The 14737-nt window shown below is 40.5% G+C and overlaps 1 protein-coding gene and 1 pseudogene across 3 annotated transcripts in view; both read right to left on the reverse strand.

The window, feature by feature from the left end:
• Window positions 1–14737, reverse strand: part of LOC111325645 (uncharacterized) — a 42986-nt gene that overhangs the window by 7817 nt on the left and 20432 nt on the right. For all 3 annotated transcript variants that reach the window (XM_022929485.2, XM_022929483.2, XM_022929486.2), the window contains 9 exons: window positions 14583–14631; window positions 14255–14322; window positions 13137–13185; window positions 12965–13038; window positions 11481–11559; window positions 9893–9972; window positions 8208–8343; window positions 1368–1580; window positions 316–442 (listed from right to left, as the gene is read on the reverse strand). In XM_022929485.2, the coding sequence (XP_022785220.1) occupies window positions 316–442; window positions 1368–1580; window positions 8208–8343; window positions 9893–9972; window positions 11481–11559; window positions 12965–13038; window positions 13137–13185; window positions 14255–14322; window positions 14583–14631 (875 nt within the window). The remainder of the gene's footprint in view (window positions 1–315; window positions 443–1367; window positions 1581–8207; window positions 8344–9892; window positions 9973–11480; window positions 11560–12964; window positions 13039–13136; window positions 13186–14254; window positions 14323–14582; window positions 14632–14737) is intronic.
• On the reverse strand, window positions 1588–8194 carry LOC148720505 (uncharacterized; annotated as a pseudogene).

Consider the following 14737-nt stretch of genomic DNA (forward strand, 5'->3'; position numbering starts at 1 on the left):
CTGTCCACTCTTCTAGTACATAGTAGTTAGTCATATTCGTATTTGTTATGATTTCTTATTAGCCAGTGGAAGAAAGTAGAAGTGGTACACTTATTATTGGAAAGAGCATTCAAGGATTTTATAGCTGACCTTAGAGTCGACAGTACGTTACTCGGCGGTACGTTAAGTAAAAGCAGTTCCAAAAGTATGATTTTCACTGATCCCCAAAAACATTCGCTTGTTAATTAAGGTCATAGAGATCACAGGTAGCTTGAGCATTTACATTGCATGCTAACTAATTTCTAATTTTCACTATTGTTAAATCTGTATCTGTACCTTTGCATATCTTCAAGGTCATTTGCAGACTCTCCGCTGCCATGATCTCTGGCAGTTAACCCTTGTATTGACGTATTCTCCTTGAAAGCAGCCAAAGCATTTTGAGAGGAACTCGGTTGTGTAAATCCTTGAAAACATAAATGCATAGGAATAATCACTTTTCCGCGTCACAAACTAGATATTTCGGACTAGTTGCATGTTTAGTACTATGTGCTTGTCAAAGGACTGTTTTACCTATTCACTCCTTAGGTTTACCATTCAATGGAAAAATTTATTTCAAGAACTTTGCAATGGGCGTGCCGACTGGGACGACCAGTTAACCGACGAGAATGTGAAGAAATGGAATTCGGAAATGGGATGAAATTTTTGTGTTAGAAAAAATTCCATTTTCAACTGACGGGAGAAGAAAGTCTCTTCCTTTTTTTCAAGTTAAACAACCTTAACCCGAAATAAAACGTTTTGTTTATTATTTATTTAAGAAAGGAAAAATTAAAATCAGAACAGGCTTGTAATAACGTTTTGTAATCAAGTTTCCCGAGCTTATACTGAAAACGCGTTGGGGGCTACAGTTCTCACCCTTACACGCACGCACCCCTACCCCACCTCTTTCCCCCTGGTCCAAGGGTGCCCCTTCGTATGTTCTCTGGGTAGATAGCCGTAGATAGCCCAAGGATGTACGTTAATTTTGCGTTTGGTAAGTTCCCTAACACAATATATGTTTGTTCCAGAAACGTCTGCTACAGAAAATTTCTAGTTCGACAGTTGAGAAAAGTTTATTGTCGTAGTTTCATTCTCCTAAAAGAGAGGCCAACTAACCATATTTTCCTTCTCAGTGGCCTTCTTTTAAGCAGCTGTATTTGTGAGTCGCTTTTATAAATGAAAGGTCTCTTGAAAAATAGAGGCCTTTCATTGCTCTTGTTAAAAGTGATAGCTAGTTCTTTAAATATACGTTCAATTACAACTAATATCAAGGATCATACCCCTAAAGGAGATTAACAACTCGTTGCTAACTTTCTTTAGGCTGAAACTGCTAGCTGACAAATTAGACTTACCAACACTACCGGTATTGGGCGTGTTTGTACGATTGCCTCCCGAATGGTAGGTATACAACTTTTTACCAAGCCTCCTCTGTAGGTTTTCGTTCGTAGCTATTTGTTCGAGAACCTCTTCTACACCATCGGCATAGTACCTGAATTTGGTTTTTCCTAGATACCCGCCGACTTGCGATTCAACTACCACTGTTACCTCCCCAGGGACTTTTGATGCTGCAAAGAAGTGTAATATTAGCTTGATGGTTTGCTCAGTTGAGGGACAAAAGACTCCAAACTTTGAAAAAGTACTTAAGTTATAAACCAAGAGTTCGTTTACGACAAGTCATAATTATGCCAGGTTGAGAGCCCCTTTTTATGGTAATGCCCATAGTGCTTACTCGCATGAGCCCGAAAACCATATGGGTCCTATGAATAAGTTTCACTACGTTATTTTCATCTTTAATGTTCGCTTCTCTAAAGCGTCAGGTACTCACCCTACACGTAAACATGAAAAAAGGACCGATACCTGCATGCAAGATATTTGAAAGTTTGAAGACAGAGCTTCGGTCAAGTACGACCAAAATTTGTACTGTTCAACAGCAAGAGAGCCTTGACAAAAATATTTATTTTCAAGCGAACGTGTAACGTGAGAAGTACCAAATGGCTGGGTAGAATAACTGTTAAAAAAAAGAGACAGTCAAAGATTTCATGTGGCTACTGGTACAGCACAATTTTTATAGCATTGAAAAGAACTAGAGGTAAAAAAAATGACGCCGGAGGGTAGAACCTTTGTCTCACAAGTAAACAGAAAACTGCCGCATCCTATATATCTATGAGAATATATTGTCTCATTTACCTTCACCCAATAAATAAATGGTAACAAACAATAATATTAATAACACTTTAAAGAGGTTAGGGCTGGCTCGAAAGCCTCATTGTTCCCCAATCCTCTGAGCTCCAATGATGACTTATGCTTCTTTTAATTTCGCCTGTTAATTGTAAATGATTTTCATCTTTTATACTGCAATTCCATTTTCTGAGACATTTGTTTCTTAAAAAAGGGCATTCCGCGTCTTGAGATATCCCGCCATTCCACCGATCCACCTTTGCAACCATTCTGTTCAATAACTCAAGGTACCGCATTTTGCAGCATGCTCGCTTCGCAAATTTAGAGGCTCTTTTAGGCATAAATCGCTGATTCAGACAGCCAAGTGATCTCTTTTCAAAGAAAGAAAAGTTTTGAGATATTCCTGCAAAGGAAAAGAAAAAGTTTTTGATTTGAATCATGCATTGGTGGATGCCAATGTGAAACTATTTTGAGATGTTTATCGTCTTTTGTAGTGTCGCGGCAAGAACTGAGAAGGTCATCTCCTCAGATCTGCATAATTTGCTGATTTAAAGGGTAGAAAGCTCTCTCTTCATAGAAAAAAGTTCCCCCTCAACTTTCGTGATGCACACATCACTCCTTTTAAGATATTTCTCTAAGGATGACGTTTGTTTTAAATCGCCTGCAGTCCTGAAATGATTGTGAGATGTTAATCTTTTTCTGCCGTCGTCCGTAGTCTCATGGAAAGAACTGAAAATGTAATATGCTAGTGCTTATAGGCCAGAAATCGCAAAAGGAGAGAACTCAACTGTGTATCGAGTGCGAATGTCGAACTACTAAGATACTCGGAAAAAGCACTATAAGAGGCACTGGGAAACATCGGGTAAAAATTGGGTCAAGATCGGAATTCTAGTGTCACACTCAATCACTCACTCATCTCGGCAACATATGTGGCTTCGCCTCGCGTCCTATTAGGAGACAGAATCCCACAAAAAACCAAAAAGTTTAGCAGCCAATTCATAAAGGCGTGGCGTGTCTCAATAGTGGTTACGGGACACCTGATGGGTAAACTTGAATCCACTGGATGGATGAATGCTAAGTATGATTCCAACTGAGAAACCAAGCAAGAAAGTTCAGAGTCTGTATTTTCCCCAGCATCTGACTCCGGCACCGAAGGCGCGCAGGTCACTCCCTGCGATTACAAACTGTATGGCAGGCTCGCGTAGAAATAGGGTTTGGGTGGGGGAAGGAGAAGCTAATGCGGGCCCAAAGAGCGATTTGGGATCTAGGTGTTCCCACCGAGGTTGATCTAGAGTATGCAAATTTCAAGACACAACTTTAGGACGCATAAAGAGATTTAACAACATCTTTAAAATTAGCCTGAAGGTTCTCAGGCTACTTACCTGCAGTGGCTAAAAATTTCTGCCCACCATTTATTTGCAGGGTATCACAGAAACAAAACAGGAATTGATTGTTGGAATAGTTTAAGCCAACTTTAAGTTTCTTTTAAAACAAGATAGGGGATCTCTTTTATGACTATTCCTTTGTTCTTATCATTGGGATTGAGGGCCTGTTTACATGGGGGTGGGTTCTGAATGGCACGTCTAGTTAAAATACAAAGTTTATTTGACTTCTTGATTTAACAGGCTGTTTTGGATTCTTCCTTTACATCTTATGAGACCTTTAACGTCTACGTAGAGGTTGAATTGTCGTACGAGAGGTGGGACGGGTGTGTTTTCTGTTGACCTCATGTGACACACTTCGTCCGGAAACGATTGATACTGTATGGACTTGATCCACAGTTCTTCTGCATGTCGAAGTTATTTAGCGTCTAAATCAAGACTTCTCTTTAATCCTGTTCTCCTGAAGAATCGTACAACGTAGGCGGTTACACGTAACAATTTCTTCCAGCTGCCATAGCGGGTTGCATCAATGACTTGGTGAACGCCGATGCGCTGTACTTGCGAGCTCGTCATCAAAGAGTGCGTGTGTAGTGGTCGCCGGATTCTGCACAATTTCTTGCAAGGCGATTTCATTATCCGAATGAACCACATTCTCGTGCGGCTATTCCTTCTCAGGTCTGTGCAGAAATTCAGGGCCCTTCCACCATCTCCTCTCGGCGACTAATTTACTTGCTATCATGCTCCGTGACGGGATATCAGCTGGGTTCTGAGTGCCTGGACAGAAGTTCCATAGCTCCGAAGATGTGTGTTCTCGGATCTCTTACACTCTGCTCACGACGTATTGCTTCCAGGGCTTCAAATTCTTTATCCAACATAATGCAGTCATAGAGTCGACCCAGAACATTGTTTCCAGTCTCTGTGGTAGGGTGGTTTGTAATGTCCTAGCGAGCAAGAATCGTAGCGCCAAGTAATTCAAGCCTGAGAATTCTTTGTTTCTTAAGAGGGGTGACCTTGGTCTTCGAAGCAACTAAGTTCACATCAATGCGTCCATCGTCATAAATGGAGCGAAGATAGACAATGGCAGCGTAAGCCTTGTTGGAAGCGTCGCTGAAACAATGAAGTTCCGCTGATTTCAGACTGCCTGAGGTGTGATCGAAATAACATCTCGGTATGGACACCTTGTTAATAGTTTGAAGCTCGCAAATACGGGAATTCCATTTCTTCACATTCTCGTCGGTTAACTGGTTGTCCCAGTCGGCACGCCCATTGCAAAGTTTTTGAAATAAAATCTTCCATTGAATGGTAAACGGGCTTAACGGTCCAATTGGATCGAATATCTTAGCCGAGATCCTCAACATCGATCGCTTCGTAGCCGGGAGTAACCTTGCTTGTTCAGAGAGATCTGCCAAATCGAACATAAACTGATCGGTAGCTGCATTCCAAATCGAGCCCAACACCTTGACGGTAGTATTGTCGCATGCTTGATTAGAATCAAATGGGTTTCCATTTGTAGTCTTAGCGTAGCATTCGTCCTCTTCGATAACAGGTTTCTTGTTCACCTGTACAATATTCGAGTTCACCTGGACATCAGACCGATTAATTGCTTCCTGCGCAATCCTCGAATTCGTTTTCCATTTTCTTAAGTTAAATCCTCCCCGCTGCATAACTGACTTGGACCTAGCGTACAGTTTCAACGCCTTATCTTCGTTTTCTTCACCAGTGACGAGCTCGTCCACGTACAAAGAATTCTTCAAGAGCTGAATGAAGTCCGGTCTGAACTCCTGTGACACCTGTCCATCTAAATGATGTCGAATTGTCGAAGCTAAAGTAGCTGGTGATGGTCTCAGTCCGAAAACGAGACGGGTGAATCTCAAATGCACAATTTCATAGTTGCGATCATCAGGATCCTTGAGCCACAAGAATCGCAACATGTCTCTGTCTGCTTCGTTGATTCCAACCATTAGAAACCCCTTTTCGATGTCGGCCGTCAGACCAATTTTGTGCCACCGGAATTTAATCAGCATGTCGAATAACTGAGGAGTGAGATTTGGCCCGGTCTGGAGACAATCATTCAAGGAATGAGTACGCTCAGGGGCCTTGGCTGATCCATCATACACGATCCTCAGCTTAGTTGTCTCTCGGTCTCTTCGGACGACGGCGTAGTGTGGTAGATAGTTCACATTTTTGCCTTCTTTCTCGTTTGGTTCCTCCTCGGGGATTTTTTCTACGATTCCTTTGTTCAATTGTTCTTCAATTATTTGATTATATTCCTTGATTAGTTCCGGCTCTCTTAACAATCTTAGTTGGAGTCTGCGGAGGCGTTGAACGCAAAGTTCATAATCACTCGACATAGTTGGGTGATTCTCCTTCCAAGGCAGTTGTACCTCATATCGCTGCCCATTAAAACACACGTTCTCTTCAAAACAATCGACTGACCCGGTAGATTCTGACTCTTCTTTAGTGCCAATGGATTCTGTCTCCCAAAACTGTCTTAAGCTGTCAACGAGAGGATCTTGGGAGTGGTCGCACGAGCTGTTACTGCCCCCGGAAATGATAACGTTTGTGACTGTCGAACCGGTATACGAAACCGACTCTGTGGGGCCCGACAACAGCCATCCAAATTTACTATTGATCGTAGTAGGACCAAAATTTCCACATACTTTTTCCGTTGTCACAAAGTCCTAATAATAATCGGAGCCGATAAGAACATCCACTTGATCTAGCAGTCCACTAGTTGTAATCCGTTTGAGTGCGGGAAACTGCTTACGTCGACGCGAGATGGAAGCGGTGAGCAAATGGTGGGGAAACTGAGAGCGGAAATTTTCGAAACATAGTCGTTGGGGTCATCAAATAGTAAGGTTACCGCGTCGCACTTCTTTTTCCGAAATTTTCGTTCGCCAAACGTGTTTAGGTGAAGGATCTCGGTCTTCCTTGACTTGAGGCCAAGCTCTGACTTCAGACTGTCGGTAACGTTTGAGCGCTGCCTTCCACCATCGAACACTATCTTCACTGTCGTTGACTTCGAGCCATCTTCATTTCTGGCAATGGCAGTGGCGGTTTGCAGTAAGACTGTTCCCTTTGTTGTAGAACTTGCTGTCGTTGTAGTTTCAATTGGCGGTAGGTTCTCTGTAGCGTAACTCACAAGTGTCGAATTTTGCATTTCCTGCGAATTTTGTTTGGTAAGGCCAGGTGATCCAGATTGTTTGGGCATAATTTGGCGGCAGATTGATTGGTGTTAGTTACCATGGCATCGACGACAGTTCTTGTTACATGAGCCACTCTTATGATCGGTTTCTAAAGACACAAAACATCTTCGGTCTCTCTTGAGAATTTCAAAACGGGCTTGTGAATCACTTACACTCTCACAAGAGGCCGAAAAATGGAATCCGCCACAGTAAACACATTTCAGTGGATTTCTTTTTTTGTGGAGTTTCAGACCCATCATGCGAGAATAGGGTTGAATTAGTTGGCCCTCTCATCAGAGTTTCTTTGTTTTTCTCCAAATGTACATTCGCTTTTACACCATCGCTGATCTCTCGAGCCTCGACTTCCTGGCGAATGACCTTTAACAAATCAGACATTTCCCAGACCTCGTGCACGGTACTTCTTGCGACTTGCATTCTGATTTCGGGCGGTAATTTCGACATTATTACTGGGATGAGGAGACTTCCGTACTGGCTAGAACTTACTCCCAAAGAATCTAGACCACGGATATTAATGCTTATTTTATCGTATACAAGCCGAAGCTGGGCGGTGTTTTCATTCACACATACAGGAATTTTGAGAATTTTATCCATGTGTTTAGAAATAATGTTTTGAGGGCTGCCAAAACGTTTACTAAGAATATCCATCGCAGAGTTGTAATTAGCCTCAGTTCTTGGAAGCCCTTGAATTGAACGCGCGACTTGACCTTCTTTCGGTAAGATATTATCGATTTTTTCGGAACCCCCACGATTGAACTAGACGCACTTCATGGTGAGATTTGCGAACAGCTGTATACTTCAAACCACAAACATATGAAAATACATATATATGAACTGCGGTTATGAAACGTATATGTGCACGATCCTTCGCAGTAAAGCACTATTTAAGCAATAGTGAAAATCAGACCTGAAAAAAAAAAAAAAATTCAGGCCTGTACGGGATTCGAACCACTGACCTCTGCGATGCTAGTGCAGCGCTCTACCAAGTGCAGCGCTCTATCCCGTACAGGCCTGAATTTTTTTCAGGTCTGATTTTCACTATTGCTTAAATAGTGCTTTACTGCGAAGGATCGTGCACATATACGTTTCAAAACATCACAAAAGTTCGATTTGAGACGTAATGTTGCGTCTGTATTGTTGCCTCATGTCGTCGGCAGCAATTATTTGAAAACAATGATTGATGTCAATTTTCAACAATCATTATCTATATCGACATATCATTTAATGTAGGTTATCTTGAAACTCAACTCCGAGGATACTGCGATGCCGTTCGTGGGCGAGATGATATTGAATCCGTGAAGAAAGCACCCTGTATCGGACATTACGAGTCCAAGGGATCCACTAGGATGGCAAATAACGTAACCGAAGCGGGAATTGGTAGTGGCAACACAAAAACCCGAACAGGACTTGGTGTAATACTATGACAAACCTGGGATAGTTGCCACCAAGGAACCATCCTTTAACCTTTCCAGTTCAACTTTGCCTACGTCTTGGAACTCAGCAGATCCAGAGGTAACTTTCATATCTAATACTGGATCGAAAGTGATACGAAAAGGATCTCCGCCCTGCAAGAAAAAAATTAATAGCATGTGCTTCAACTTGAATAGAATAATCGAAAAGTTCAATGAATGCTCTTTTTCGTTTCATCTAATAGGCGTATTAGCCGTTTCAAAAACGAGTGAGGGAGTGGGTCGAATTCGCCGCGCAAGTTTGTCTGGGATCGTTACTCGGGACACAAACCTTTGTTTACTTTAGATTTGTGTCCCGAGTAACGATCCCAGACTAGCTTGCGCTGCGAACTCGACCCACTCCCAAACTCGTTTTTGAAATGGGGAATTACACGCGGATTTTGATTGATTTTTATTACTAATTTCTTTGAGGTCAGACGCATTGATGAGGTCAGACGCATTGATGACGTCGACATTAACAATTTCAATGTTTTGCTTTTTTATGGTATCAGTGACAGACTCGGCTGCGCCTCGAATGCCACCATTTTGTTCTGACCACATTTTGACGTCATTTGTGATGTATTCCGTTCCACAATATCTATTTGTTGAATAACTCCGACTTTGCGTCATAAGTACAGTCCTTTATGCGAACCAATATTTAGAAGTTATCAAAAAAAAGCTTGCCCAATATTACAATCCGGGTATCTTTTATTGTTTTAAAAGTGAAAGAGGGTAGTTGAAACAGTCCAAAGAACATGCATGGCAACAAAACATGAAATCTGGCTTTCTCAACTTTTTGAATATTAAATATTTTAAAATCAACCTCCCAGTTACATGCAAGTGAGCTGTTCTAGTAATTAAGCCCCAATAAAAAAGATTTTACATTGCATGCTCTTTTTATTTATTATTTATGATATATTTATAATTCATTTTTTTGTGTGCTGATAGATGGTCCTCGCTTTTATCTTTTGAAAGTATAAATTTCTTGTTATGTTGTTATGTCAGAATTAAACGTAACAACCTGTGGTCAGCGTGTCGGACTCGCAATCCACCGCCCGCGGGTTCGAGTCTCGCCCTGACCACTACCTGGATTTGTTTCACAGTAGCTCCGAGTTCAAATCCTCGGCCACGCTTGTTAGTAGCCAACTGGTTTGCGTCCGGCCAGTTGGGATTCAATTTAAATTATTCGTTTCAGTTGTTTGCTCAACCCACTAGCACTTGTGAGTTATAGACACTACTGAGGGTAAAATAAAGTTTTTTTATAATTATTACATGGCGCTGCGGCGAATGAAGTTGCCAAAGTTGCATAATTTTTTTATTGCTTTACGGGAGACTTTTCAGTTTTTCGGAGAAAGCGAAGCGCGATAGAATTTTTCTAAAAAGGTTCACTAAAAGAGTCTCTTAGGAAAAATAACGCGAATTGCGAAATTTTGCAACTGTCGGTGGATTAATTCTCGATATTTATATATGGTCATTGGCTCTTGAAGGTTTTCAGTACCTAGTTGGCCAAATTTTTCCAAGTTCTCGCCTGCCTTTCTGTCAGTCCTCTCCATTCCCTATTTACTATTCTCTTCCGTGTTGGCTTGGTTATAATTGGTCATACAATTACCTCTTTGGCGCTAAAGTACTGCTATAACCCGGCAAGAAATCGCTTTGTTCTATTTACCTCTAAAGGACTTGAATTTGGCCTGATATTCACTTTGTGAGGGTAATAGTCTTCTACCCATGTCACTAGAGCCCTCTCATCTACATTGTGACAAAAAGAAAGAGTCAACACAGGTAAATCACAATAGTTCATATTTGGAGATAACTGTGATCATAACATTTGCCTTTGAAATGTTAGTACTAGCCTCCTGATCGGGGCTGAACTGGTTTATCTATGTTTCATTTTCATCATGTTGGTTTCAGGCGTGCGTTTTATTTACCAGATGCTGTTATCAAATTTCTTTATTTTGTGACCCGTAGCCAGCTCTCAAAAGTTGCATGAACAGCACCATCGTTGAATACTGTATATGCGACATAGACGCTATTTAACGATGGCGCTGCCTGGTGTAAGGTTTTTAAAAAGTTCTTTATTCGTGGGCTTCCTATCTTACTTAGACTTCCTACACAAGTGATTCTTATCGCACACATGGCATTTCCTTATCAGAAATTAAGTGTCAATCACACACCTGGCCGAGTCATGATATACTGTGAATATATGCTGACTTGGGGACTCATTAGCGATGACGGAAAATCAAAACACCCTTTTTAAAACCTCAGGAAATCGTAGTCGTTTAGCAAGGGCACCGAAAAGTTACAAACTTCGAGCATCCCAATTATAGACGAAGATTTTCGAGTATAATATCAACGAAATTCGTATTAGCCTTGCAACTGGTGGTAATGATCTTGAATTTTCCAAAAATTGAAAGGAAATGAACTTTCCTCGCTGAAGATCCTCTAGTATCGATGAATGCGAAATTTAAAAAGGAATTAACCATTTGAGCTAACCGCCTCCCGGTTAGCTCAATTGGTTAGAGCGCCGGGTTGTGTTGTGCGGGAGGTCGAGGGTTCGAGCCCCGGCCGGACCAATACTCATGGTCTTAAAATAAGTGAGAAGAATTTGCTATCTTTCTATAATCAAAAAATGGATAAATATTCTAGTCTTCTCGGATAAGGACGAATAAACTGTAGGCCCCGTCTCCTGCAGGGTTAGGGGTAGGAGACGTTGATTTCCCACGCACGAGATTACTGTATGGTGAATGTCCGCCCCTGGGGTGCGATGGGTGGGAATTAGCCCTGAAAAGCCCCCATGGGGAGTGGTCAAGTAACGTATGTATGTATTAAGGATGATTAAAATGAGCTGTTTCTCATGAAATTTTCCCAAAGAAGTAGACAAGTGCCTATAAATAATCTAATTATCCTTTGACTGCCATGAACCGTGGTTGATAAGTTATGATTCTTTTCTTTTTCAGAGGACAAACTTCATTCATTTGGTAAGACAACCTCTAGTTAGGGATGATTTTTTAACATTTGACAAGGTTCGACCGACTTGATTGATATGAAAAAAAAAAGAAGAAATTCATTTATTTCTGCTGTTGCTCATAACTTCCATTACCCATAGAGGCTACAAAAAGTCACACAAGGTAACCATAGAATTGTCCCTGCATGCTCAGAAATTACGGCGAGTGATGATGTAGTGAACATAGCATATCGAAATTCGATTCAGTGTTCTTACGCAAAGTTTGTATTTTTTTTTAAAGGAATTTCCTAACCTTCGGAAATTTCTCCTCCCAATCCACTGGATGAAGACTCGTCTAAGGAGGAAACATATCCATCTGAACTGTCAGATATCTTCGGAAAAAAAAAAAACGGCGTTTGTATGCAAATACCTTATGACGACAAAATTCACCATATTACAAAATGATTTATAGTTATCATAGTGTCCTAAATAAGAAATCACCATTATTTTTATTATAACTACACACAATTTTTTTTTCATTCAAAATCACAAGACAGACTACAGACACAGTCTTGTTACTTTTACCAAACAATTACTATCAAAACAAAATTCCGCCCCTCCCCCGCTAAAAAACATCGCTTAAACGTCGAAACGAGGTGGGCGGGGTTGGCACTCCTCTAATTTTGCTCGAACATATCTGATTGGACAAAGAGTATCGCCAGAAAATTCGAAACAAGGTGGACGGGAAGCTGTCACTCTTCTAATTTTCCAGGACATACCTGATTGGTTCCCACATATTATGTGATCAGAGAGAATGGCGGCGTATTTTCGAAAGGGAGGTGATTTTCATATTAAGCCAAAATATCATGCCACATGAATGTTAACCTCGTTGCAATGCGTTCCCAATACAGAACACCTGATATATTTTCTGCAGTGAGAGTGGGTTTGTTATGAGGAGAACATTTATTCTCTTTCCCTAGTCGCGGAGGGATGGTCACTATGTAGCATTAAACCTAAACATAAACAATAACATAAAATAGACTCTTGAAACCGAGCCGAATTTAGGATAAAAAATAACGAAATCGTGCCCTAAAAGAGGTTGTCGTTGAATTCACCAATCAGGTACAAAGTAGGTACGTAGTGCGTATTTTGAATTCAATTGAATGTCGAGTTTGCACATGCCAAAATCTTCGACTCATATGCATACAATAGGCTGTCGTAAACTAAAGAAATTTTACCAAAGTTGCATGGCCAAACTAAGATTTACATGTTTCAAGCTAGACAAAGTCTCGACTGAAATAACCTTTGAAAAGGTATGGTAATTTCTGCTTAAAGGGTGGCTTTAAGCTTCGAAAAAGTTTTCTGCTACGAATAAACCCTTCCCTATATTCTTTTTCAAATGAGAGAATTAAAGTTTCTGATCTTTCTTTTGTGATTTTGACGAATGTAACCCAAATTTAGCCTTCAGCATGGCTCAGGCAATGATGAACAAATATAGTTATTTTTCAGTACTAGTTGAGAAGCCCATAGAAGCCAGTGTTCAACACCTTGTTCACTGTACGAGCATCGTTAGATTCCTACGGAATAGTTACCTCAAACTGAGGTAAGTCGAGATCTCTTATCATCTCAGCGGGGTGAACCTCAACAAAAACAACTCGAACCCGACGAGTGAGCATTTAAAAGCTTGGTCTAATGAACTCTCGTTTTTTCTTGGAAATTAAATTGGAAATGTGATAGGTGTCAATTAATGTTAGTTTCACAGAGGTGTGTTCTGGATCATATAATTGATAAATCTACCTGTAATAGTTGTTCCCATTGCTGTACGTTGGTATTTTCAATTCGTAAGGCGATGGCCTGAGCTTGATTGGGCACTATTTAGGAAAGTTAGGAAACGTAGGCCAGTCAGTTACATTAAGATATTTTGCCAAAGTTTTGTCACGAAATAACCATGGAATGTTACCTTACTTACCTTGGTTTGTTTCAACAATTTCCATAGGAGATTCATTCACCACTGTCATCTAAAAGGTGCAAGAAGGCAGCGTTACGTTAGTTGAAAGTTGGCATTTAATTCGGCAAAACAGCCGACAAGTTGTTTATATAAAGATGATTTACAATCATCCTACGATACTGAAAAAATACAACCCAAACCATATCTAATTTTATCATACCATATAAATACCATATCTTAAACTGTAACGAAAAATACTTTTCGTCGTGTCTCGAGAATTTGACAAAGCAAAACAATACTGATTCCTCATTAAGAATTCTTTGTCAGTTTATCGAAACAAAGTAATTTTTGTTCACGATTCTGACAAATTCAACCCAAACTGAACGTTCAATATCGCTCAGACGAAAACAAACTAAATAGTTATTTGTCGCAGTGATAGCTGTGGACTCTGTACAGGCCACTGTTCAACACTTTGTTCACAAAAGTAGTGTTAACACTATACGTGCGTTGCTAGATTCCAACATGCAGTAAATTCGATTGAGGTAAGTCGAGATCTCCGATCATCCCAGCAAAGTGAACCCTAAGAATTTCAACTCTACGCGACGACTGACAAAGTAAACTGAGCTTGCTCTGATGAACTCTCTTCCTCTAAAGTCCTGGTGACTTAACGGACCCATAGCCATATCCCACAACCAAGAACTAAGCTCAAAAAGGCAGTCCATTCTTTTTCGTTTCCAGATATTTTATCGCATGAATTTCGAAGCGATTAACACCTTGAATTCGAGTACAGTCACGGCAAGCAAAAACAAAATGAGGCTTTAAGGGATTGGTAACTAATAGTACTTTCGACAAATGGACCCCGATACTCGAGGTAGAGCCTCTGGAGGCATCATTAAGCTTTCAGCTCGTTGTTTTGTAATTGCCAAGATAAAAAATGCTCGTATTTAATGAGCCACAGTTGATCATTTTTCCCCTACACTTGTTTTGTGCCCGTGCCGTTTATCGACTTAACAACGCACATCAGAGGCTTCGTTATTTCTTGAATGCTAAAATTTGAATATGAGAATATCATAAAAGTTGATGGAAGTTTTACTGAGCCGAGTTTTTTCGATAAAATTCCTGAATCTCAGTTGATGTACCTGTTGTTCCCACGGCTGTGCGTTGTTGCTTCCATTTTGCGAGGCGATGGTCTCAGCTTGATCGGGCACTATTTAAAAAAAGTTAGCAAACGTAAGTCCGTTTCATTCAACAACTTCGGTTTAGTCTCCGTCGAGCTGACCATAAAATGATCTCGTAAAACATTGATTGCTATGTTAGACTATCGATGACTTTGAAAATTATCCTAAGCGAATATACATCGCGCGCTAACTAGAATATTATTTGATTTGTTTCATTTGGAATTACCCTCGGCTATCAGTTTAAAACTACACCTTTGTATGATTTCATCGTTTTATGGAACTTACTTACATTGGTTTGTTTCAAATGTTTCCATTCGGGTTTCATTTACCATTGACGACTAAAAGAACAACAAGTCGGCGTTAGTTGAAAATTGACAATTATATGTTTGACAAATATTCCATGAACGCACGTCGGACATGAGATGGCGAATAGCCAACGAGACG

Source organism: Stylophora pistillata, chromosome 11 (assembly GCF_964205215.1).
Source record: "Stylophora pistillata chromosome 11, jaStyPist1.2, whole genome shotgun sequence".
NCBI classification, from domain to species: domain Eukaryota; kingdom Metazoa; phylum Cnidaria; class Anthozoa; order Scleractinia; family Pocilloporidae; genus Stylophora; species Stylophora pistillata.